Genomic DNA, 25117 nt, shown 5'->3' on the forward strand with positions numbered 1-25117 from the left:
ATTCTTACGTCAAGATTCAAATCTTTCAATTCAAATTCAGCTTTATTGGATATACATTGATGAAAAATTTGTACATCATCAAACAATATCAAGAAGCTAAAGAATGCGCCAGTATCTATACAGTACCCTTATTTGTCTCCGGTTTCTCGCAAGAGGCACCATTTCCATCACAAAACAACCATTTACCTATAAAATTTCTTACAATAATGAAGAAAGGGGGCGGGTGGGGGATTTAAAAAGAAACTAAATAATCGGAGAAATAAAAAAGAAGCCTCAGTTACGACCTATATATCCCGTAACTGCACCGTTCTTTAGACAAATCCTCCTTGATCAAATACCACATCTATTCTTTGTCCACCAATGAATATCTCTCCAAAAGATTGAATGTTATGTTCAATAATTCCTCTTGCTGTCTGACCTTAGATCTTGATTATCACTTTTATCAGTGTCATAGTTATCCCGTTGGGAATCCATTTCTATGCTACTTGCTCGGGCTCTTCTGTGCCTCCGGTCCTGGACAATTCAAGTACATAACAACCAGACATGTCACTTCCATTCTCAATTCATTTAGTTCTCAGACCAACGTATTACTATGAGGGTAGATGGTTCAAGTATTGATTGATCAGGAAACACTGAAACAGACACTTGCGACCATAATCAAATAAAAGTGCAAAAACATGGTTTTCAACATCGTGTCAAAATATTCAAAAACGGGTCTTGTTATACCAGAAGGGAAAAAGGAACATAGTTGTTTAGTTGATGTTTTGGCATTCACCAAATTGCCTATGCAGAATAAACCACACATAAATAATTAATCCCGTTATTTCTTGTAGTCAGTCAGTGTTTGTTGGTTTTGGTGGATGGCATTCCATATGCACAAAGTGCGATACTTATCACTTATCAATATTTTTCATCCCTTCCTAATTTCATTTCAGAAGATTCGGTTCCTTCGGATGAAATTATGTTTTCCTTCACTTTGGGTGTTCTTTAGAGATTGAGAAAAGGGTGGAACACACATCTTCTGGAGAACGTTAAAGTTGACATCAATCATCAAGTAACAAGATACAAGATTTTATTCGTAAATATAGCCTGAGGAAGAAAAAGTAGCTGAAATAGTTTGAGGGAACTAGGAAATATGGAACACTGACCTCTCTTGGTATGGGATATTCTTCTGATTCAAGCATCCGGACAACTTGGCTCATCCTTGGTCTCTTATCGGAATCTGGATCAACGCATCTCAAAGCAGTCAAAAGAGCCCTTTTCAGGGCTTTAGTTGATGGCTGCAATTCCATGTTTGGATCTACCACTTCCTCTGAGCGCCTACTTCCAACCATCATTTTCAGCCAGTCAACCAGATTAACCTGCAAGTATTCAATGTTTTAATTGAAAGAACAGAAACCAAGAATCATCAATACCATACCAGCAGTTTCAAGGCAGACAAATGAGAGAGATCAAAAGAGGAATAATTTTTGTTGATTGTCACCTAACAAAAACGTAGGAGCTCACAATGAAACATCCTTCATATGAAGGAAAGATTTGCTTGTTCCGTTCATTTTTTCAAAAATAACCATGAAATCTTTATCAAAGTTACAGAAGGAAGCCTTACGCATATTTATTAAAGAGATTAATCCTGAGGCATGTGGGATGTGGATTTTCCTTCATGCAGTAGATAAGAAAAATCTGAACGGCTGCATAAACTTCAAGTGATGGGCGTGTCTGCTTAATTTTCCCATCAAAGACCATTGGTAGCAACAAGTATTCAACAGATCCAATTTTATGCCTATTATGTTAATTTCAATAATACAAAACGCGCTAACAAAAGTATAGCATATTTACCTCTGGAGCAGGACGCCCATAGTCCACAGGATCTCTCCCTGTGATTGCTTCTAATAGTAAAACCCCAAAGCTATAAACATCACTCTTTTCATTTAAAAGGCCAGAATTTGCATATTCTGGAGCCACATATCTGAAAATTATGTGAAAAGAAAATGAGAGAATAGAGAATGTGGAAGGCAAAGTTGCCAAGCAACAAATATAGAAAACAAAGATGAATACTAACCCAAAGGTCCCCATGACTCGAGTTGTTATGTGACTTTCCCCAGCACCAAGCAGCTTGGCCAGACCAAAATCAGAGACCTTAGCATTGAAGTTTTCATCAATCAAAATGTTACTCGACTTTATGTCTCGATGAACCACTTTTGGTTCAATTGCTTCGTGCAAATAGGCAAGACTGCGAAAAGGATGCCATAAGGAATGATATAAATAATGCCAGACACAAAAATTACAACCAGAGATTTGCTTGTACGGAAAGCAAAATAAAAAAATAAACAGCCTAACCGACTTACGCTTTGGCTGTTCCAAGAAGAACCTTCATCCTGGCCTCCCACGTAAGAAATCCGTGTTGCCGCATAGCTCCATGAAGCCACTGTTCTAAGTTACCATTGTTAACATACTCGTATACAAGCATCCTGAAATGTTAAGTTTGAGTTACACGAGACCAATTTAAAATGTTAAGCAGATACTGATCTCAACAGAGGTATACTCAAGCCAATCCGAAATGTTTGCCTAAAATGGATCTATCATGTTAAAATCAGAAGTTTAGATCTGGATGCATTTCACTAATGCAGGTCCGTAAAAATGTACTCGTGCACAAATAAACTCATAACCAACAAGTTCATGCAAAGCAACTCTTCATTGCCTTAGAAAGCCAAAATACAGCTGCAAAACCTGTAACAGGGTCACATTAACAAGCAGTACCTGTGAGTTCCTTCAATACAATATCCTAGAAGTCTAACCAAATTTTTGTGCCTCACATGGCCAATAGCTTCTACCTCCACTCTGAATTCCTTCTCTGCTTGACCTCTGGGCAGAATAATACAAATATATTAGCTTTAGGAAACCGACAAGAAAGGCCACCTATTAAAGATTTCATTAACAGAAGAATAATCTTGAACTCACAGGTTGTTGAGGAGCTTTTTAACAGCCACAGGAGTACCATTGATAAGATGTCCTCGATAAACAACTCCATATCCACCCTCCCCAATAACATTCTCTTTCGAAAATCTGTTTGTGGCAACTTGAAGGTCTCTTAAAGTAAACCAATGACCCCAACCCAAGTGCGAAAATTCAGGCAGACCACTCAAAGGAGAAGGAGCAGTTATTGGATATGAAGAAGATGGTTTATTTGCATATGTTCCTGAACTCCCTTCTTCTCCTGATTGTGATCCGTAATAATCTTTATCAATATGATGGAATGAACCCGATTGGCTGCTGCTATCTGCATTGTTTACTTTTGGCATTCCCAGATGGACCATGACCTTGTCTGATTCTTTATCACTTGATTTGTCATGAATGGTGAGAAGAATCCCATCATGCGGAACAAATTCATTAGTTGATACCTGCTCTACTCGTACTTCTTTAATTTCTTTTGAAACAGTCGGTATTTGGCCAAGCGGAAGCTTTTCTTGGGCTTTTCTTAGTTTCTTTTGTGTAGTAAGATAAAATGCCAACACAAAGAGGATAAACACTATCAGTATACCAACAATGATTCCAATAACTTCCCAGACTTTGAGACCGAAAAAGCCAACATTCTTAGAGAGTTCCGCATTAAGATCAGAAGCCATCCTTGAGATCTCAAAAGAACCTGCAGAATTAGCACAAGGAACACCAAGTTGTACACTTCTGTTTTCCAATGCGCAATGTTCAGCATGAAATTCATACTTTACTATGGTATTGCAATGAATTCTTCTATCTTTTTGTCTACCATTTCACAGTTTGAGGCCTTTGTTAGACAAATATATAATTTCTAAGACAAAACTTACTAATGCCCATCACAAAGATGAGGGGAGTAGCTTGCTGACTGTTGAGGCTAAACAGTGTTTCAGATTGTGAAGGCAACTTTAAAAATCAGTTGTTCTCCAGAAAAAAAGAGAAGTACCAAACATCTCAAATGAATACCGAAGAAGGGTCACCACATAAAAGAGATCGAATGGGGGTTCTTATAATCACCAGGGGGTCTTCTGGCCATAGTTGGAGCTCCGAAATTACATTTCTATCTCTCATAAGGTGGTTGGCAGCCTAAATTACAATAAATTTTGGTTACTGTCATTTACAGAGCCATTTGCAACCTAAGATACATCACTTTCAGTTATGTAATACTCAACATTTTGCATAGCTGCAAATTGGAGCTCTAGACCAACGGCAATTTCATAAAATCAACTTCTTCAGTATCAAGCTTTACAAACATCAATTATTGTGAACGATATTTCACTAATATTAATACTTAGAGAATCATTTTGGAACAGTGTGTCCAAACTTTCCCAAATGCGACCATCCAATCCATCACAACCAACAATAACTCATTAGCTCATTATTTCTTGTAAAGGCATCACCTGTGCAGGTGAGAAAAAAGTGGAAACAAAGTAGAAATAAGCAATATGGTGGCCAAATTATTATAGCCAAGATAACAAAAGTAGATCAACAAATTTAAATAAATGCTAAACAAAAAGAGAAAAAGTATCCCAAAACGCTTCGTAAATCTTACCTCTCCAAAAACAGGATACACGAAGATTCCCTTCAAAGCCCAGATCTTGAAAACCGCTTTACCATACTATTTCCATGAACTGCAAAAGAGAAGTCTTTAACAGCAGATCTCTTCCCAAGAAAGCTCAAACATCAGAGCTCAACACGCCAACATTTCAAGAACACCCAACCTTTACTCAAAGAACGCCTCAGAAATGGCAAATCTGAATGAATTTCCTTTCTGGGAACTCACCACACCACAAGATGTGAGTGCTTTTGAACCCCACCAATCCTTGAAGACACTTACCCAGATAACAACAACAAAAGGGCTGTAATTGCAAAGGCAGTAAAGGTACATAGAATGCTAAATGGTGCTGATAATTAACAGTGCTGGTAATGGACTGATGATGCTTGCGATGCTTTCAGGCAAAGAATATGAATATGATCATCAACACATGTAATAAAAATAAACAAACAATAGAATGAGAGAGAAATAAGGAAGCCTGGAGTTATCAGTGGTAGGTGATGAGAAAATGCCTTAGTAACATTTTACACGACAGTAAAATGGAAGCATGGGGAAAGACATGGAGAGGAGAGGTATCCCTTCCACTCCCCAGCTAGCCAAAACCTTTTTTATATTTTTAATTAATTTTCTTTGATCATGACATGTTTACCGAACAAACACAGAAAATAGTCAAGTATGTGTTCTTTTCTTGAACTAAGTCAATCAGTTCCATGTCATTAAAATTGCACTATCCGTTCCTTTAAGTATGGAGTGTTTTCATTTCAGGACTCACAGTTTACGGATTTAATAATTAAAGCCCCAAATATTTGAAAAATAGGGAAGAAATGGTCCTCCCAGTGACCAACTGTTGTGTATGTCAAAAGTCGCACAATGAGCAACGCATACGCCTTTGGGTGAGAAAAATGTCGTTGGGATGCCAAAAGTCATAAGCCTAAATCCATTTGGAAACCGTAATTTCATATTTATCAAATCCACCCTTTAATTCAGCCAATATTTTTTTGTTGAAAAAAACTATTGAAAACAAATCAAAGATTGATGGTAATTGAAGGAGGAAGAACATTGATTCTGAGGATGGTGCCGAGGAACTTGCATTTGAACCACTTAGCCAACCTTAAATACAGTAAATTTCTTGAACTTTGTAAATGATTTTGAATGTTTATATAATTAGGGTGGTAAACAACACGTAAGCTAAAATGGTTAATATGGAATTTTATGGTAAAATATGTAGCATTTTTAATCAAAAAATCATAGTTTCTTGTTGCATTTGACGAGTATGATTATCGTGCTTATCTATTTTGCAAACATGTGTCAGCCCCCTGTTTATTTGCCCTCCAAATTGCTGAACTGGCTGTGCACGTGAGGCAGATACACATATTTGTTTTTATCAAGATTTTAACATCAATGAGTGGGAGGACCATCTTTACTTAATAGCCTATAAATCATGGGATTTAAAGCGCAATACTCTCTATTTAATGGGATGGATGGTGCAATTTTACCTAAAAGTCAGAATAGACAAAACTGTTCTTGCAAAACTGTTTTGTAAGAACTCACGTATACTGCCAGATATTTCTAAACTTCATGGGAACTAATGGTTCAATTTTAATTACCGAGGTAGATTCATTTTCCTTTTCCTTTTTGTCGTTATATATATACATTTCTGATCCGACTCGAAATCGCAGTTCGCACTCCAAGCTTGTTATCTGCCTTCCGTTCCCGACCACCGATATTCTGAAAATGTGAAACAAACGTTACCTAGCCGAGAAGAGTCCCGGCGAAGATACTCCGACGCCCAAGTCAGTTTTCATCACAATAAAATATAATTTTCACAGAAAGAAACCCCTCCAGGAAATCCTCCCCTCACTCCCCCATTCTCAAAAGTGAAAAAAATTACCTTCTTCTTTGGGATTTTCTCCCTCTTATGCTAATTGCACCCACGTCGTGCTGACGTGTTTCCCCACGTCTTCATGTATGCTCTCCCCATCACGCATACGGTGCTAAGTGTCCGAGGTTATGAGCATTAATTGTGCCATAAATACATAATCCTCAAGGAGTTAACTCCCGGTCAAATACCTTAAAGCCGTGAAGTCCCTTTTGCCCTTCTTCAGGAGGATATATTGGTCTTTTCCGGAAATGATCCTCATCAATTTCTAAAACATATTATAAGATATTTTTTAAAAAAATATTAGCTAAACGTTTAATTTCTTATCTTCTTGTTTTCTCTTCATCTATTCTCATTATTCTCTTCTTTATCATAATCACAACATTCTCTTCTCCACCTAAGATGCCGGCTTCGACGCCTCCACTAACGCTGTCCACTTCTCCACCTCCAGTTAGGCTGCCGGCGCCTCTACCCTATGTCGCTGCCGACACGTCAGCCGCTCAAGCTGGTAAAGGTAAGTTACGCCATTGACCCTTTTCATAGTGCACCATAATCGCTAGTCTTTTGAAAAAATTAAGCATATCCATGGAATGTACAGATGAGCTAATATGAGTGTGAACCTTTAAAAGTATTATTCCTCGACAGGAATAAAAAGCATGGGAGAGGCAAAAATGAGGAAGACAAAAGCGTAATCTTACCTGTACCTCTTTACCTCCTAAAGTCGCGCTTTACATGATGCCTGGGCACCTAAAACCGGACAAAACTGGAGAAAAGGAACTAGAGAAAGGACCCCCTTTCCCGCCCAATATCAGTCTTCATATTTCCAAGTCCCACTGAAGAAAATACAGAAGAGTGCTAGGCCTCAGGTTTCATCCATGGCTTCTCGAACAGGTATATACATATGCGTGTATATACATATGCGTATAAAATCAGATAGACTTTCCTTACCCCTTTTTATTAGCGTATTTTGAATTCATTTGGCGTGTAAATGCAGTTGATCTCTGGGCAGAAATTGTGGGAGAAAAGGATAATCAGCGATCAGTTGGAGTTGCAGAGCCGGAAATGGCCGTCATTTACCAGAGGAAAAAGGCAGAGGTTATGCCTCAGAAAGATGTGCCGAGGTTTGTTTCTGGCGTGGGGTCGTATGTGTGTGTTTTTGGTTTTTGTTTTTCCTTTTCCCGACAGTGATTTTGTAGTTGGTTCAGAGCTTTTGTTTGTTTATTTTCATGCAGGAGGCAATCGAATTCAAGTACTGGAAACCGGAAAAGTATAGCGCCGGTTACGCGAGTCAGTTGGAATCGGTCCCTTTCCACCAGGTCTTGCCCAAATATCTGGGCTTTTAATTTCTTTTGAAGCAATTAATACTTGCGACAAGTTATGTTGAACTACGCTTGAATTTGCTACGAGATTTAAATTTCCTTCTCTAGGAAGTGAGCAATGGGCTTTTATCTTGTATGTTGGATGAATCCCAACTGTTTACTTTTGTTGATTCATTGGTTATTTTAACTTATGGGATTAGTTTTAGGAGCTAGCATACTAGTCATTGTAAGTGTTAATTCATAATGGATAAAAAGAGTGAGCAACCTAACAGGTTAAACCTTATTTTCCTACTGACAGAGGGAGAACAAGCATTGCTGCAACAGCATGCGTGGATCATCAACCACAACAAAGGAAACCTGGAAGAAAAGTTAAACCCCCTCTTCCTAGAGTAAGGCTAGCTTAGATTTTCACCTCTTCAAATTTCCCTGACTACACTTGGCTTTGAAAGTTGGCCCTTTGAATTAGTATCTTTTTGAGTGGATTATCAGCATCATTTTTTTTTTATATTGGTCATATGTGCCATAGCAAAATATCCGTATCATTTTCAGATCTACTTACAAATTTTAACCTATGCAGGAGTGACGAAACCAGAAAATAAACTAATTGTCTAGAGAATTGAATATACCATGATAAAAGCTTGTAAATATTCATTTGATCATTCTTAACATACCCTTTTGGTGTGGACAGGGAAAAAATGCACAACCTCCCAATTATGATAAAGAACGGGCATATTTTCAAGAGGTTGATGCCTTTGAATTGCTAGAAGAAAGCCCCTCACCCAAGAAACCTGGTACTTGGGCCAGGGGCGCCCAGGTTGATAATGCTGTCATACCACATTTGTCCTCAGTATTGCAGAAATGGCTAATCTCCAAGAAACTAAACCGAAAATATGCATTTCCTGGTTCGCTTTCTAGAATACTGGAAACTCCTGTATTATCCAAGGATCCTATTTGTCACGATAGTTTTTCATCTTCGACTATGAAGAAACCAGGAAAAGACTATCCCAAAGTTTATTTGAGCTTAAGTTCCATCCAGCAAACGTCTAACTCAAGCTTGAATGATAAACAATTCACTGGAATACCCATCCAGGAGACATGTGAAGATATTGAAGGTGAAGTTAGAAAGCTCTCATTGACTTCAAGGCCTTCATCCTTGGATGGCCAGGGTTGGAATTCGTTTACAGCCCTTTTGACTGCTTGCGGGCAATCAATGCCTTCCACACTGACAGAAATGTTATTGAGTTACTGGTCTGTTTCTCTCTTCTTATGTTACTGAATATTTTTATTGTTTTCTCAGTTTGGTTAGGTTCTGCATATCTTACTCTCCATCAGTTTATTGCTCCCAAGTAGGTTTTTTATATCTAAAAACTAACTCTATGCCTTGCTTTTCTGCTCGACTTATTCTGTCTCATTTTTCTTGATCCATCTTGCCTCCTGTTCAAGGACCGTGGTAATTTCAAGATGTTTTTGCTTTTTGTCTCTGAATATGTGTTTGGATCATAAGTATGAAAGAGAAGGAAAGTTTTAAAAGGGAGTAAATACTTAACGCTTCTACACTTACTGATACAGTGACCTATGTAATTGTTAGGTTGCCTAAGTCCATTCTTCAACTCTTCTTTTACTGCCAATTTATTAAATTTTGGTCGAGTATTGTTAACATAACATGGAAGTAGGGTGAGTAGGAGAGGCCTTCAAATGGATGTTGATGTCCTTTGGCGTCCAAACTGGTTATATTTTATGATCTGCAGGGGAGAGAAGTCTTATCTCAATGGAGTTGGTCTATTTTAGTAGATTACTCCACCTGATTTCCCTTAACATTGAAATACATTGAATTGGTTCTTATGTTTTAATTCAAAAGCTCGAGACCAGTCTCTCTAGTTGTCTCATCATTTTTGTTATTTTTCTTGAATATTCAAGCAGAAGTGAACAAATTATCAATGTAAAATTGTGATTTTATTATTCACATTTATTTATTCCTTGTTTCCCTGTCATGATTTGGTAAAATGTTTGAATCAGTGATCAAGGGAATATCACTAAGATTGGGGAAGGAACATATGGAGAAGCTTTCAAGGTTAAGAATAATGTCTGCAAGATTGTCCCATTTGGTGGAGATTTGCTAGTCAATGGAGAAGTGCAGAAGGTTTGTGTGCTTATTTGAAATAATAAGATCATTTAGTTAGCTGGAAATAATTAAAAGGATTGATTTTTATGATCAAGTATGTCAAGATCATTTGGCCACTTGGCTAACACTTTGCATGCTCAACAGAGCCAAAGTTATTTTCCTTTTGTTTTCTAACTATATTTTTATATCCCCAATTAGCTGTTTACGGACTTGCTGGTAATGTTTCGCTGGCATATTTTGTTTAGTGTTTGCAGCCTGTGACAGTAAGGTAGCATCACCATTGCATTTGATCCTTGCACATATTCCTCTCTCTTATAAATGTGATCAAGAATATAAGGAGCCTAGATAGATGAACAAAAATCAGTACCTGGGTTGTATTTTTTTTCTGTCTCTAAGCTTTCTCAATTTGTTAAACTACCTGTTTTTTTTTCTTACTTGTGGTTTTAACGTAATACTGGCAAAGGCAACTATTGTTTTTTTGCCTTGATATGCATCAGAAATCAGAAGAATTATTGGAAGAGGTTGTACTTTCCTGCACTCTCAATCATCTAAGAGGACATGAGGGTGAAGTATCTAATGCCTGCACCACATTTATAGAAACAGTCAAGTGAGCTTTCTTTATCTCCTAATTAACTGAATACTTTTTTGCTTTAAGAGCAAATGCTTGATTGCTGCATTGCATGCTTGGATAGTAAGCAATGTAGGATGGGAGCATTAGCCAATATAAATCACAAGGCACGCAAAATATGGTTGCCCAGGAACGAGGGTTTTATTTGAGATAATTGTTGGTCTGTTGCCTCAATGCTGAATGAAACTAATGAAAGTATCCAGGATATGATTCTGGAACCGGATTGACTTTAATCTTAGTTATATCTCTTGTTTACTCCGCAGTGAAGGATTACCTGCTGCAGGTTGCCTTATTTTTAATAGGGGAGTGGCTGGACCTTGATGTGAATTTTACCATAGTTTGCTTTGCTTTTTTTGTTTATATGCATTTGCTCTTCAATTGCGACAATGATGGGATAATGATAATTCTATTTCTTTCTTTCATAAAAAATATTTGCATCTGATCCGAGGCTCGGCCAGCAGTTTTATATAGAAGGAATCATACTCTTACATATTGTTTTGCATTAACGTAGTTTGTGGGTGTGCCAAGGATATTATGATTCTGCTCTGATAAGTGCATGGGAGGACTGGGACGGAAAGCATGGTTCAGAAAATGACCATCCTAAAGACTTTCCTGCAGATCAGGTATGCGCCTAATGCTGACTCTGAGATAGCTTCATTCTGTTAAACTTTTAAGTTGTACATCTGTTTTGTTAGTTTGTGGTTTATCCATTTGATTTTCCTCACTGAATCAACGGCAAAAATCATTTTCAGTGCTATGTTGTTTTTGTTCAAGAACATGGTGGTCAGGATCTTGAGAGCTTTGTTCTTTTGAATTTTGATGAAGCACGGAGTTTATTAGTTCAGGTAATAGTGTCTTCTAGTCTATCTGGTTCCGTTAGTTTCTTCCTATTTTATTACAGGCTGTAAGCTATATATTGCAGGTCACCTTGGCGTTAGCTGTAGCAGAAGCTGCTTATGAATTTGAACACCGAGATTTGCACTGGTTTAGTTGTCATACTCCGAATCAGTTGTAGCATATTGCTTCCTATGGCTTGAAATTTTCTTTTGACTTGGGGATATAATCTTAAACAGGGGGAACATTCTCTTAAGTAGGAAAGGTTCTGTTACTCTGCAATTCATTCTTGAAGGAAAGAAGTTACAAGTCACAACTTTTGGATTGATCATCTCAATAATTGATTTTACCCTATCAAGGATTAATACAGGTTTCCAGATTTATTTACTTAACTCGACATTATGAACCATATGTTGCAGAAATTGATATGGAACATAATTGCATGAACAGGTGAAGATATACTCTTTCTTGACCTCTCATCAGATCCAGCACTTTTTGAGGGTCCAAAAGGGGATAAACAAGTAAGGAAAGAATCCAAATCATATATCTTGTATGTTTTTGTACAAAATTATATGACCTAGTGATCTGCTACGGTATAAAATGCAGGCAGATATATATAGGAAGATGAGGGATGTCACTGATGAATGCTGGGAAGGAAGGTACATCTATTAAAAGTTTTTTTACTGTTACAACTTGCTGTATGTTACACAGGAAATGACACCCATACAAGTGTGAACGAAAACTAATTTGCGAATCAATTTCAGCATAAGAATATTGATTAATAAACGTGAAACAGATGTGCCCTTGTTAGTAGATGACAAAACTGGATTCCATCGTATCAATTGCTTAAGACATGCAGAATATTTCTGTAAAAATGTTACTTCGACAGTGATGAGCTACTGAAACTGGTTTGCAAAATTTGGTTTGGATCAATGTCGATAACTTGTTATTGTGTTTCCCTTCTAATATAGTATGTTACAACATTTGAGATAGTTGTAGATGTGCATATAACCCCATAGGAAGCAAGACCATATAACATATATATCGTCTTTAGTCTTTCTAGTAGTAGAGTTTAAGATCTGTATAGCTGAGTCCTTTTTTTTTTTTTGTATTGCATCTCAGATTTTGGCTGTACTTCATTTTAGAAATTTCTGGTACCACTTTCCTTTTTTTTTTCCTTTAAATCTCATCTCAACTTTGACAAAAATCTTATCTTATATTTATTGTCCCAATCTCGATCCTCGTTTTCATCTTGTGCTCTATCAAGAGCCAGCTCCAAAGTAGGAAAGATGAAGAGCTGATTGCTCATCGACCAGAGTTATGTGTAAATAATACATCAATAGAAGAGCAATAGTGCCTTCCAAAGATCATCTGAAGCATTCTTGATTCAGTGTTAAAAACTACAAAACCAAGGAGGTTATGAACTTATGTGAAGGCAAGCTATTTTACATCTTTTGCCGTTAATTACGTATTGGGTAATAATTTACAGTTTCCCAAAGACGAACGTGCTGTGGCTGCAATACTTGGTGGACATTTTGCTGTTAAAGAAATCCTACGTAAGTCCATGTTCACATTGAACGGTCTTTCTTATATTTGATATGAATTATTGTGTTATAAAGTCTGTACTTCATGATAAATCAGTACTGCTCTGAAAAAAGTGATTGCTGGAATATAAACAGTATTTTCATATTAATCAAACATCTACTGTGGTTGGTCACATGAAACTGAATACATCAGGAAAGAACCCCTAAAGATGAGAGAGAATTGCGTTCTCTGAAGAAGCGCTTGAATAGCTATGGTTCTGCTAAAGAGGCAGCATTGGATCCTTTCTTCAGCGACTTAATGATCTCTGAATAAACAAGCAGCAGCACTTGAAACGTGCCAGTGTGTAAGCAGTTCTAGCAATTTTGCTTGGATATCTGTTGCAGGTTTTCCCTGCTTTTAGACCTTTTTTATCTATTAGAAACCAACCTGGTTTCTCAAATTGAAATTGGCATGAAATTATTGTTATTCTTTTTGGGTACGTTCAGCACAAGTATATAACATGCTAAGAGCAAAACCGCCTTAATTTATGGGGAGAATTGACCAGCACGCTTTACATTATGGTTTTTGAGTACCTATATCTCCTAAGTTGCATTCGTCCCTCACTCAACATGATTAACACTTGGATGTAGTATACTCGATCTATGATGGGCATGGGATGAAACAAGGGTGGTGGATGGTATTCCAACATTCATTACTTCCCATCCCTTCTTATTCAATAAATTTGAATGCTGTTGAAATCGGTTTCATCAGGATTTCACTAATATCTCAGAGTTTTGTTTGCGTTAGAGTGATGTGAGGGTGAGTCTGATGAGATGATACTTTAGAATTCATTTGAAGCGCGCGCGCGGGGGGGGGGGGGGGGGGAGGGGACAGCACATGGGTGTGGTCCCTTGAAATCAAATATCATATCCGAATAACCAACCGATATGGGGTAGGGTCATCTCATTCTCATGGCGCAAAATCAGGTTAGAAAAGTGAAACAACCAGCCGACGATCATCCTTCTCCAAAACTGCGCACTACAGTACACATCTATCTATCTATGTGCAAATATTTTATACTGCATTCAACTTATACGAATGGACCCAATTTTGCTCTTGTGCTCAACTTTTCTCAAGCATGTTTTGCAATTAGACAACAGTAAAAGGGTGTTCTTTTTTTTTTTTTACCATGCTCTTGTCAAAATCTAATCTGTAATAAAGCATGAAAAGGGCTTCAAATATCTTTTACTTTTTCGAGATATAGTTTGGTAGCCAACAAGGATTGTGCTTTTATAAAGTCCATGAGATGAGAGCTTTACGTTCATTGCTTTTAAAGTGAGAGCAATCTGAAACATGGGATGGGGATGAGTTATCTGAAATACATCCCCTTCTTTCCCCCACTAGACATAGACATACTAAACAAGTGCAAAATGGATATATGTGCTAAATTTATGTTGATGATGTAGGAGCTCATTCATCCATCCATCATCCTTCCTTGTTTCACATTGATTTGCTCTCAGCTACTAAGCTTAGTTGATAAGCTTTGAGCCTGCAAAAAAGAATTGAAAATATAATTAATACCAAGACACGGCATCTACGTAAAATAGTGGCATATGAGAGGATGGACAGACTTCATCGTATCTTCGAAAATGGACTCTTTCTCTGTGGTGGGAAATTTTGAGAAAATGGCATCACAATAATTCCCCACAAAAGTCCATATTTTATTCAATGCTTCCCAATACTCTTTTACTTTCTTATTTTTTGGTATAAACAAAATATGATTACTCCAGTAATTCTAGGTTGTGTTTTATAGTGTATACTCAAAAAACAAAAGAAAAAGAAAATTATTACACCTTAAAAATAACATCGTTGTCTCAAGAAACATTGATCCATAACGTCCAAGTAAATAAAAAATATGCAGAAATCTAGGATCCTACTCACAGGATGAGGTATGCCTGTGATTTTTGTGAAGCTCACACCATAGTACTCGGTAGGAATAAGAGTAACAAGTCCCCTTGTGAAAATATTGATATGCAAAAAACTAGCTTGAGAGAAAGAGAAAAAAAAACCTACTTGGTAGAAGACAACGCAACTCCTTAAATTTTTGCATATTAAATTGACACTTTTTAAGATTAGGTTTAAATACACAAACATCTCATGCTATTTGTAGGATTAGAATCACATTTTTTGAATTTATAGCTGTAATAACAAGTACACCCCTCATACAGTTCGAAAAATTTGCACAAACACCTATTAAGGGGTGTACCTATAATTTCGCAAAAACTAGAAAGTATTGTGTATTTAGATCTAACTTTAGGGGATATCAATATAATTTATTCTATTTTTTTTTAAAGAAAAAATTCAACATAGGAGGTAGGTAGCTTGATTTTTTAAAATTTCAGGTGGCGTTATTTTTTCTTCCAAAAATTTTATACTTAATAATAGTTTGAGATGAGTAAAATACAATAAACACGTACATAGTGACATATAGAGTAGTACTTTAGCTTTGTATGTTAAAGAAAAAGAAGAAAAGAGTGGGGCAGAGACCGCATCCACCATGACTTTGCCATTCCCATTGAGACCACATGGTCAAGAGATATAAAGCTCCATCTTCTTCTTTTCCATTTCTGCATTCATATGCATATATGCATGCATGTGCCTCATCCTCACCACTTTGCCAAAACTGCTGAAATTTTACCATTCAAACACAGGACTATTTGCTTCTCTATTAATTAATGACATGGGCTTTTGTTTTTTGTTTTTTGTTTTTCTTTGTGTGTGTGTGTTTTCTTGATACTTTCCACTATAGAGAGACAACATATTCAAATCTCATTCTTTATGACAAAGAAAGCACTTTTCTTTTATCATCATTGTGACATATTCCTTCCTCTTTTACTTTATCCTCCTTTTTCTTACCTTTATCTCTCCTCCCTTTTCTGCTCTCTGTCTAAGTTTACCCAAACTTTTCCAATTCTCTGTTGTCATATAATGTTATAAAAACTTCAGTTGCACAATATTCAGCTCAAAATTTCCATTCTTGATATCCCATTGAAGCCCAAGCAATAGAACATCTCTCATCAACATGGACACAGCAGCTCCCAAGTTTCTCTTTTTATGCCTTCTCTCTATCCCCATTGTCTGCTCCTCAGGTATGTAATTAGCTCTCTTCTTACTTGTTCACTTTCATCTTAATACAATCTGATTTCAGACAGAAATCATTACGTCTGTTTATGCCTTAAATACTATCTTGGTTAGGAACACTAAGCAAAGAATGACTGAACCTAATCTTTATGGTTATGAGCCAAAACACCAATTAAAGATCAACTATCATTCATTTCAGTTCAGCAAAGACATTTTGACAAAGGTTATAGGCTTTACAAAGAAACCTTTGTTTGCAGGGGCGATTCGGTCTGCGGCTGAGGGTATTCATCAACAAGAACTTCGAAGAGATGAGAATATGCTCCATCCGTCCCGTAGAGAATTAGTAACTAATCCTGCAGCCACAAACCCTGTCACTGTCACTGCGCCGCCTGATACTTCAACCCCCGCGATCGTCACCGTTTCCCCCACTCCAGTCTCCACACCGGTAACAGTTTCTCCTACAACACCTACCACAAGTCCCACAAATCCTGCAGGCCAGGTGACCAATCCGGTAACGACTCCCAGCACCAATAATCCTGGCGGCCAACCGGTGACAAATCCTGCCACCCCAACAGGCGGCGTTCCCACCACGACTCCGGTTGTGGGGCCTCCTGCTGCCACCAATGCACCTGCTGCTCCAGGCCAGAGCTGGTGTGTGGCAAAGAATGGAGTGCCAGAGAAAACTGTTCAACAGGCATTGGATTATGCTTGTGGGATTGGAGGAGCAGATTGTTCAGCCATCCAGCAAGGTGCAAGCTGCTACAATCCTAACACTCTCCAGAACCATGCTTCATATGCCTTCAACAGCTATTACCAGAAGAATCCAGTGCAAACAAGCTGTGATTTTGGAGGTGCTGCTACCATCACCAATGTGAATCCAAGTAAGCCCAAAAGATGATGAATGTCTTTTCCTTTTGCTTTTTATTGTAGGACACGTCCTAGGAAGGTTGTAGACGAGGAGATATAAGCCTAAGGCTTTCTCTCCCTAGTGGGCCGCATTTTTTAAAGGATAACTAAGCAGATAATTACTCGTCCAAAATGATATCGATTGAGTTCTGTACTTGAACTAAGTTATGGAGTTCTGTACATATTTCTGATTTGCATTATTTACAGGCTCTGGTTCTTGCATTTTTGCAACGTCGGCTTCATCCTCAACATCACCAACAACGGTATCTCCGACAACACCAACTCCAACAACGGCGTCTCCATTGACTCCTACTCCAACTACAGAATCTTCTACTGGAGCAACAACAACCAGGTAAAGATCACTTCCCCACAAACTGCACTGAGAATCTTCTCTCAACTTTTCCTTTAGTATTAGTTCTAATTGCATTCTCTTTAATTGCTTTACTTTAGTAGTACCGGTGCTCCACCAGCCATGTTGAATTCAAGCTACCCTGCACTGGGAGGTGCCACCACAGGCTATGGAGATAGCCCTCTCAGTGGCAACACTTCTTCCATTTCCATGTCGAGCAGTCTGCGGCCATTCATCAGCTGCATTGTTGTGGTGACATCTATTATCACAGGGAGGCTAGTTTAGAATAGTTAGAGCCAAAATCAAAGAAACAGAATCTCATTGCTCAAGAATATGTAAAGGTTTGCAGGAAACATAGTCTAAGAATTTCCAGTGCGTCAGGATTGTAATATGCTCAAGGGTCGATCTGATCAGCATTAGATTCAGTTTCCACAATTATACTTGGTGGTTCTTGAGATCCTTGTTAGGACCTAACATATATAGTATTTGTGAGAGGGCAGATTGATGTATTAAGAGCTTGTTTCCATTACTAAGATCTTTGTAGAGGTAGTGGCATCTAATGTCCTTTGAAGTTTAAAAACTAGTATGTAGCACCAAAAAACAGCGAGGTGTAGACAGAATTTATGAACAGCATTGCAAATTTTCTGCTTTTCAGTCGCTCGTCATTCTTGCGCTTTTGGTCGAATTATGTCTCTTCTCTACTTCAGTTTTCTGGGAAGATATGTCTTTTTCTTATGGGATAACTAAACCGGGAAGATATGCCTTTTTCTTATGGGATAACTAAACCGTCTCTTAAGTTTCGTGTAATTACCCGTAAACATGTTTTAGTTTAAAAAAACCAAGAATCTACCCATAATCCAACCTTAAAAGATGGCGGCATAATTATCCCTTTCTTTTATCTATTTATATAATTTATTAAGTATAATGGCCTTACATTAACTAACTTTGGTCATCAAGTGCACAAGCGCATCAGCTCAGTGTTAACATTTCCCTTGGATGCAGACAGAAAACAAATTCAAATGAGAACATTGATTGACAATTTGAATACATGGATACATCAGACAGTGCAACGGTTTAGCTTAACACATAACAACGATATGCAACAGCAGCGCTCAGAATTAATTACAAGAGATGAGCAATTTTCATTTCATAAGCCCTTCAGATTTAAAAGCTCACTCATATTTACAATGTAAATGATTAACCTAACAATTTGAAGAGGAAGAAGAGGACAAACAATGGCAACCCCAACTCTGATAGAGAGGGCAAGAAAAGGTGTTATTTTGGAATTGACAGCACAAATAGTTCAATGGAATATGCCAACCAGATATTTTCATTTGATTTCATACTTATAATGGAGGGCGCTTAGCTGTTTGACGAAAATGAAAGAGACCTACAATTACACATTCCTCTAAGGCAAAACAGCCACGTCTTGTCTGCCCAACTACTATCCTAATCATCTTATCTACTACACATCCGATCCTCATATACAAGCCTATACGGATAATCTAATAACATTACCGCTTCGAGAACACTACCAAAATCAACATCGACATTGAAACCACAATCTTGAAACCTGAGCTCTCCCAGAAGTTCTGCTTCTCGTTGCTTGGAGTGAGAGATTCGGCTTGTTGTTTGGCTGCCAACTGATCTCTTAGTTCCTTCAGAGCTTTGTCCCTTCGCTCTCCCATCTGCAGAATAGATATAAGTGAGACTGAAAGTGATTATTAGCCATCCCGGAAATGAAAATAATGCCTCTACAACTACTAGTAAACCAAAATATGCATGTCTGAGCCGTATTCACTTTGTGAAAAGTTTGTGCTAAAAGAAAAGTGCATCAAGGAACATATCTCTATGTAAAAGATCGAAGTAGTATTACTCTTTGTAACTTGCGAGTCTGAGCTCGAGCTTCTTGGAGACAGAACTCTAACTTCAGAACTTTCTTTTTCAACTCTTGATCTGCCCTACGATGCTTCTCTAACTGTGCAACAAACAAGGTAGGGCTCCATTACTCATAGAACAATTAGTCAAAAAACGGTAGAGGCCTATCAGTTGTACAAAAGTAGTTGCGGAGCTCGGCAAAGAGTTCCCACTAGATGAGGGAATTGTCAAGAGAGACGAACCTGAGATTCCAGCTCTTTAGTTTTAAGCTTGAAATGGGCAGACATAACCCTGATTTCATCTCTCAGCTTGGCTATTTCTTCATCCTTTACAGTCAGAAGTTTATTAATCTTTTCGAAATTCCTTGGGGACACCTCATCTAAAACTTTCCGAAGCTCACAATCCTTATTTGCACCAGCCTTGGTTAATGCTTGCATGATCTCATGCTCAATTCTCGAGACTTCATCTTTTAGCTGAATTTGAGAAAATTCTCGGGCTCGAAGATCCTTCTGTAGAAGATCTAGTTGTTCTCCCAGTTTATTCACACGAGTCTCGTGCTCTTTCAAAGAGCAATTTTTCTCTTCTAATTCTTTCACCAGCGCCGAACACTGTAACTGTGCAGATTGTGCAGACAGCGCACTTGCGTCTGCGGTTGCTCTAGTTGCTGAAAGCTGCAACCTCAGATCGTCCAATTCTTTGACATACTGCAGTAAATTAGTCACCACAGTATTTCAGGATAAAGATGGAGCATCTGTCTAAAACATACGCTTACATACAAAAACAATCACACAAGCGGCAACAAGATTAAATCATATCTCCTAAGAGTACAGAATTCCCACTGATATTGCATTCATGCCATGAGGAAAGGTAATTCTTTCTCATTGGAGCATCAGGTATCATCAGTTTTTTCGATACAACAATGCTGAAGAATATAACCCGGTTTAGCAAGTCGGCAGCATGAAGAATTCTTGCCTTTACCGGTTTGGTGATGAACATATGCAGAAAAAGAAAGCTTGGTTATTTCATATCATCATTCTAATTCTCTTGTGTGGAAGATCAAACAGCCTACATCTTTTTCAAAAATACACATGCCAACAGATGCAATGTGCTAGTTAATAAAGGTTTTGAATAGTAAGGACCCCCACCCCAAATCATATAGAAAACAGAAGCTCTTATAGAGAGGCAAAAGCTTTAAAAACCTGTCCAAGCAAATATACCAATAATCATACATCAAGTTGTTTTTCTTCAATTCAAGGCGATTCTATTATCACTAGTTAAACAACAGGGAATACTAGTCGAAAAGACAAAAAGCAAAAAAAAGAAAGAAGAATTGAGAAAATGGATACGCTAACATTTAAATAGATGAAGATAAATACTAAACAAAGTACAGTGATGGTCCTTAACACAAAGCAGCAAGTAGTTCAAATTAATAAATGTTCAAAAGATTCCTCTTTTTGCAACTATATGGTAATTATGAGGAGACAAGTTCCTAGAACCATTCAAATCCAAATACTATTCTAAAGAGAGACAATTTATATGTTAGACCAGATTGAATATGATCCCCATTACCCAAATAACATGAAAAGCCAAAAAGCATCCAAAAGGACAATAAGTACCATATGTTTGTCAGTGGATCTATTCAATAATATAAACCCCAAAAATGCCAATTCAAATATTAGATCCAAAAGATACATCAGATCAGCTGAAAACATTATGGCCTAAAACTCAAGAAAAGCAAATCTCATCTCCATACAACCCAATTAAGCATCCAAAGAAAGAAACAGTACCTTCTCAGCAGCAGATGTTGAAGCGTGCAGCTGCATATCTCTCTCCTCTAAGCTCTTCTCCAATCTACTTATCTCTGTCTCCATGTTCTTGGCTTTAGTTTCTGCTTCCTGAAAATTCAAAATCAAGAAAAGAAAATAAATTTTTATTCCAAGACCCATCTTTTTTTCCTTGAAATCAACTGAGGGGGCCACAGGGACTAATGGCACACACCTTTACAGTGTAAAACAAGACAAAAAGACAACACCCATTTCAAACCCAACTCAATTCAAATCAAAAAACACATGTAGTACATGCAACCATATGAGTCAGAATCTTCTGCATGCCTGTCTAGTTAGGGTTTCTTTGGCGAAGGACTGTTCTTGAGAAGCTAGGCGGCTGCGGACATCCTTCAGCTCCGCCGCCAGCGACACCACGTTCCGCCGGAAGCTTTGCTTCTTTTCACTCAGATCCTTCAGCAACGGATCCACCTCCCTCACCACCGTCGACGAGGACGCCCGCCTCTCCGGCGTTGACATCACTACTGATCCTCCCAAACGACACCCCTTAAATGCTCCGCAGATAAACTGAATCAGGGCCAGAAAATAAAAGAGGAATTCATTTAATCACTGCCCTTTATTTGCTGCTACCTTTGCAATCAATGAAGGCCACCCCACCCCACACAAAAAACACATATTGCCCTCTGCATGTGAACGGGTTGCGTGCAGCATTTAATACCTCAAAAATCTTGAAACTAAAATCAATTAATTAATTATCCTTTCCTAGCTTATTAGTTGACTATTACTCTTACGCCGCAGTTCAAAATTTCAAAAATATTTGAACTTGAGAAAATTATTGAATAAGAAAACACTATTACTACTCAACCTCATGAGAAATGATCGCATCCACACATTTCTTGCTTCCAACTTTCAAGAAGGGCAGAGCAAATACAGTTCATGAACCAGACAAAAACACACGCATGGAGATTCAAACAGTAATGAACCGGACAAATCTCACCGAGAAGTTAAAATTAAAAAGAAACACATACTTCTCATATGAGTTGACTGATTTTCAGCTACCTAAACACGAATCCTTCACAACTTTGCTCACACATACGTGTATATCATAGATATAGAGAGAGAGAGAGAGAGAGAATATAAAGGGCATGCATATAATTTGAGAGAGAGAGAGAGGGACAGAAAGAGTGAGAAGAAGTTGACAAGACAAAAAATAAATGAACAGATTCAACTCTTCCTCCTTTAAAAAACGGGCAATATTCAAGTTCATTCATTTAGTTCGACAAGATCTCAGCAATAGTGCTGGGCACCGTCGATTATGTTTCTGCTGTCGATGATGGACGGTTGGAAACTGAGGAAAGAAAGAAATAAAAGGCGGAGATTAATGCGTGATGCTACTGGTTTTCATGCGAGTTAAGACAAAAGTGCGGGGCCTGAGGTTCGGATACAAATAGATGGGGCACGGAGGATCCGAACCTCGGGTTTGGGAAAATGACAAGATTCGAACCTGGTTCGGACGAACTTAGCGCGGCAAATCTGAAAACGTTTCATACGTACACGTGGAAGTCCTAATGGGCCCTATGGAACATGGGCCTGTTCTGTTTGGGCCTATATGCCCCGCAGTCTATAATGCATAGGGCCCAGGCCCAGGGACAATTAAAGCAATCAATTGAATGGTCAAAACTAAATAATTCACATCAAGGAATCAATTACTATCTAATTTTAAAAATATATATTAAGCAATCTTATTTTAAAATATTATACATGAAAATTGTAACATCATTCTAAATTATGGGGTTTTATTTTAAAATTTAGATATTTAAGATTTTTACAGATATGAAATCAACTAAAAATAATTCAATAAATGAGTAGGGTTAAGAGCAATGAAACCAATTAGTAGGAATAAAAGTAAATATTGTCACTTCACATTGTCATACCAAGTCCAAGGATAGTCTGGTGGTTAAATATTCAAGTTTGTACTTGAACCTTATACATTCAAATTTCATTTATTATTTTAAATTAGTGGTTGACTCATAATACTTGATTCAGTGAAAGTTGGACTTGACTTCTCTTATTAATTGGTGGAGCTATAATGACCAAATTGTATAATAACAAAACAGTTTTTAGACAAAAAAATATTTCGTGACGATTAGATTTCTTAATTGAGATCGTCACAACGCGTATATCCCAGTCCAACTTTTTTATTCATAAGAAAAAAATTCAAGAATGTAAAATTCAATTCATCTCGTGAAAAAGTAATTAGATAAGTGACATACATAGAAGAATATTGTTATGATAATTAACGTGTACTTGAATTAAATTTTTTCAAATATAATAGAAACAATGAAAATAAATTAAATATAAGAAGTAGAAAGAATAATGAGATGATTTAACAAAAATGATTTAGGAGAGGAGGAATATTATGGTAAGGGAAGTGGGTACTGTCCAATGAGTCACCAACCGGTACCGGTTCTTTTGTTTCACCTACTTCAGCATTGGAAATGTTCCAGAAGATACCCCCCCTTTTTTTTCTCTCCCCTTTAAAAAATAATTTGATTTTCATATTAAAAAAAAACCCAAAGTCGATAACAATCCTAAAAACTAAGACATCAAATGGGACATTAAGGAGAGCAAAAGGGAAAAAGCATAAGTAAAAAGAGGTTGAAGTGTTCAAAAAAAAAAAAAAACTTAATGTTTATAATTTTACGAGTAAGTTATAGAAGTTGATAGGAAGTTATTAATAATTTTTTATTTGAATGAACTTAATAAGCAATTCAAAAATAAAAATTATAAAACAAAATACATTTTTTTCATAATAAACACTTAAAATAAGGAAATGTAATAATGCAAACAAGTAATTTGCGGCACGCTGTATATGTGTACTATTTAAAATTAAATAATTATAATTTTTTATTATTTAATAAAATATATATGAAATAATAAATTAATATTAAATTTGTAAAAATTGGTGATTAAAAAAATGGAAATAACTATTAGAAGATAATAGAGGTGAGATGTTAGATGAAAATCTTAAAAAATTAAATTAAAGATAAAAAAATATACCAAAAAAGAAAAAGACATCAAAGGATGCTCTTCCTTAATATCTATACTAATATAAAAGAAAAGATCGTCCACAATTAGGAATGGTGTTCAATGACACCGTCGCACTATTTTTTTTTGTGAAGTAAAAATGCCCTACATGATAAATAACCAACTCAACTTTTCAAAATTTTATATTAATTTATACGGAAAAATTTTTTTTGGTCCATTAACTTTGTCCACGATTAATTTTAGTACACTAACTTTCGTTGTTATCATATTTTGACCAATAATTTACAGAAAATGGGTCAATTAAATACAAATTAGAATTTTATTGTCAATTTTCCGGCTAATTTAAATATTTCCACTGGAAATTGCTGACTTGGCAAGGCCATGGTGAAAAAGCAACCAGTATAGTCACGTGTATTTCCACGTAGACAATGACGTGTACATCTTGTTAAATTATAAGTCACGTGCAAAACACGTGACTCTTCTCAGTCAAATTCTTCAAAAGCAGAACTCCCTAAATTCTTCAGCCATAATTTCTCTCCCCTTTTACGATTTCACTCTATTATTGTGTGAAATCTAAAATTTTTGCTACTAAAATGGTGGTGATGAGAGACCCATCCCTCAATGGAGATTATTTTCCCCTTTTTATTAGTTGGTAATTGGTTTTGGGAGGGAAAACTAACATTTTTCCCTCAAAAAATTGTCACCTCAAGTGCCATGTAACATTATAGTGCCACATAGAATTAAAAATCCCCAAATTAAAGAGCATGCGCCGTGCACATGCTATTTTCCGGCAAAAAATCCAATTTCCGTTCGCCGCCGTGCTTAATTGACCAATTTCTGTAAATTATTGGTCAAAATGTGATAACAACGAAAGTCAGTGTACTAAAATTAATCGGGAACAAAGTTAATGGAACAAATTTTTTTTTCCCTAATTTATAAATTATTTTTTTTTCTTTTATTAATGTAATGTTGTGATTTATATATTTTACTCATATTCATAATATATTTTAAAATATAAGAAATTTATTATATACATGTTGAAACGACGTGGATAATATAGAATATAGATACCCAAACCTTGTCTTTGGAGCTAGGCCTGTCAATGGGCGGCTATCGCCCTACCCACTCACTCCTAATAAATACTTATGACAATTTTTTC

At 36.9% G+C, this 25117-nt stretch overlaps 4 protein-coding genes across 9 annotated transcripts; 2 read left to right on the forward strand and 2 right to left on the reverse strand.

Moving 5' to 3' along the window:
- Positions 1 to 23: 23 nt before the first annotated feature.
- On the reverse strand, positions 24 to 5199 carry LOC105168996 (Protein kinase superfamily protein). Of its 2 annotated transcripts, XM_011089239.3 has the most exons (9): positions 4713 to 5199; positions 4544 to 4622; positions 2959 to 3643; positions 2758 to 2862; positions 2346 to 2468; positions 2060 to 2230; positions 1837 to 1966; positions 1149 to 1361; positions 24 to 513 (listed from the first exon to the last, which is right to left on the reverse strand). In XM_011089239.3, the coding sequence occupies exons 3-9, from the start codon at positions 3621 to 3623 to the stop codon at positions 394 to 396; spliced, it is 1527 nt and encodes a 508-aa protein (XP_011087541.1). In that variant the 5' UTR covers positions 3624 to 3643; positions 4544 to 4622; positions 4713 to 5199; the 3' UTR covers positions 24 to 393. The 2 variants fall into 2 exon arrangements, with proteins under 2 accessions (XP_011087541.1, XP_011087539.1); XM_011089237.3 differs by having other exon boundaries at positions 4544 to 5199.
- A 1542-nt stretch (positions 5200 to 6741) lies between these two features.
- HASPIN (Protein kinase superfamily protein) lies at positions 6742 to 13431 on the forward strand. The gene is made up of 16 exons (XM_020696272.2): positions 6742 to 6939; positions 7071 to 7316; positions 7420 to 7546; positions 7658 to 7741; positions 8043 to 8133; positions 8433 to 8992; positions 9761 to 9884; positions 10364 to 10473; positions 11006 to 11117; positions 11247 to 11339; positions 11417 to 11478; positions 11568 to 11698; positions 11779 to 11849; positions 11935 to 11987; positions 12818 to 12884; positions 13066 to 13431. The coding sequence occupies exons 2-16, from the start codon at positions 7301 to 7303 to the stop codon at positions 13183 to 13185; spliced, it is 1821 nt and encodes a 606-aa protein (XP_020551931.1). The 5' UTR covers positions 6742 to 6939; positions 7071 to 7300; the 3' UTR covers positions 13186 to 13431.
- Positions 13432 to 15803: 2372 nt separating this feature from the next.
- LOC105168998 (Carbohydrate-binding X8 domain superfamily protein) lies at positions 15804 to 17902 on the forward strand. Of its 2 annotated transcripts, none has more exons than XM_011089242.3 (4): positions 15804 to 16001; positions 16251 to 16874; positions 17107 to 17251; positions 17353 to 17902. In XM_011089242.3, exons 1-4 carry the CDS (start codon positions 15935 to 15937, stop codon positions 17531 to 17533), a joined length of 1017 nt encoding a protein of 338 aa, XP_011087544.2. In that variant the 5' UTR covers positions 15804 to 15934; the 3' UTR covers positions 17534 to 17902. The 2 variants fall into 2 exon arrangements, with proteins under 2 accessions (XP_011087544.2, XP_011087543.2); XM_011089241.3 differs by having other exon boundaries at positions 15808 to 16001; positions 17350 to 17902.
- Positions 17903 to 18550: 648 nt separating this feature from the next.
- Positions 18551 to 22169, reverse strand: LOC105168999 (nuclear envelope-associated protein 2). Of its 4 annotated transcripts, none has more exons than XM_011089244.3 (6): positions 21939 to 22152; positions 21238 to 21477; positions 20914 to 21021; positions 19369 to 19830; positions 19125 to 19226; positions 18551 to 18936 (listed from the first exon to the last, which is right to left on the reverse strand). In XM_011089244.3, exons 2-6 carry the CDS (start codon positions 21427 to 21429, stop codon positions 18763 to 18765), a joined length of 1038 nt encoding a protein of 345 aa, XP_011087546.1. In that variant the 5' UTR covers positions 21430 to 21477; positions 21939 to 22152; the 3' UTR covers positions 18551 to 18762. The 4 variants fall into 4 exon arrangements, with proteins under 4 accessions (XP_011087546.1, XP_011087547.1, XP_088739492.1 ...); XM_011089245.3 differs by lacking the exon at positions 21939 to 22152 and adding an exon at positions 21776 to 21932; XM_011089246.3 differs by having other exon boundaries at positions 18772 to 18959; positions 21939 to 22169.
- Between the last annotated feature and the right edge of the window lie 2948 nt (positions 22170 to 25117).

The sequence above is a fragment of the Sesamum indicum genome, linkage group LG8 (assembly GCF_026168435.1).
Source record: "Sesamum indicum cultivar Baizhima isolate 11 linkage group LG8, ASM2616843v1, whole genome shotgun sequence".
Lineage (NCBI taxonomy): Eukaryota > Viridiplantae > Streptophyta > Magnoliopsida > Lamiales > Pedaliaceae > Sesamum > Sesamum indicum.

Bases quoted from the DNA above. Each gene is read 5' to 3' on its own strand.
- LOC105168996 (XM_011089239.3), bottom strand. From the start codon at position 3,623: ATGGCTTCTGATCTTAATGCGGAACTCTCTAAGAATGTTGGCTTTTTC. The intron at 2,863-2,958 runs GTGAGTTCAAGA...TATTCTGCCCAG, and splicing joins AAAAAGCTCCTCAACAACCT to AGGTCAAGCAGAGAAGGAAT. The intron at 1,967-2,059 runs GTTAGTATTCAT...CATAATTTTCAG, and splicing joins CGAGTCATGGGGACCTTTGG to ATATGTGGCTCCAGAATATG.
- HASPIN (XM_020696272.2), top strand. The intron at 8,993-9,760 runs GTCTGTTTCTCT...TGTTTGAATCAG, and splicing joins GAAATGTTATTGAGTTACTG to TGATCAAGGGAATATCACTA. The intron at 11,479-11,567 runs GTTTAGTTGTCA...AATCTTAAACAG, and splicing joins GAACACCGAGATTTGCACTG to GGGGAACATTCTCTTAAGTA.
- LOC105168998 (XM_011089241.3), top strand. From the start codon at position 15,935: ATGGACACAGCAGCTCCCAAGTTTCTCTTTTTATGCCTTCTCTCTATC. The intron at 16,875-17,106 runs GTAAGCCCAAAA...CATTATTTACAG, and splicing joins CATCACCAATGTGAATCCAA to GCTCTGGTTCTTGCATTTTT. The intron at 17,252-17,349 runs GTAAAGATCACT...GCTTTACTTTAG, and splicing joins ACTGGAGCAACAACAACCAG to TAGTACCGGTGCTCCACCAG.
- LOC105168999 (XM_011089244.3), bottom strand. From the start codon at position 21,429: ATGTCAACGCCGGAGAGGCGGGCGTCCTCGTCGACGGTGGTGAGGGAG. The intron at 21,022-21,237 runs GCATGCAGAAGA...TTGAATTTTCAG, and splicing joins AAGAAACCCTAACTAGACAG to GAAGCAGAAACTAAAGCCAA. The intron at 18,937-19,124 runs GTAATACTACTT...TCTATTCTGCAG, and splicing joins AGACTCGCAAGTTACAAAGA to ATGGGAGAGCGAAGGGACAA.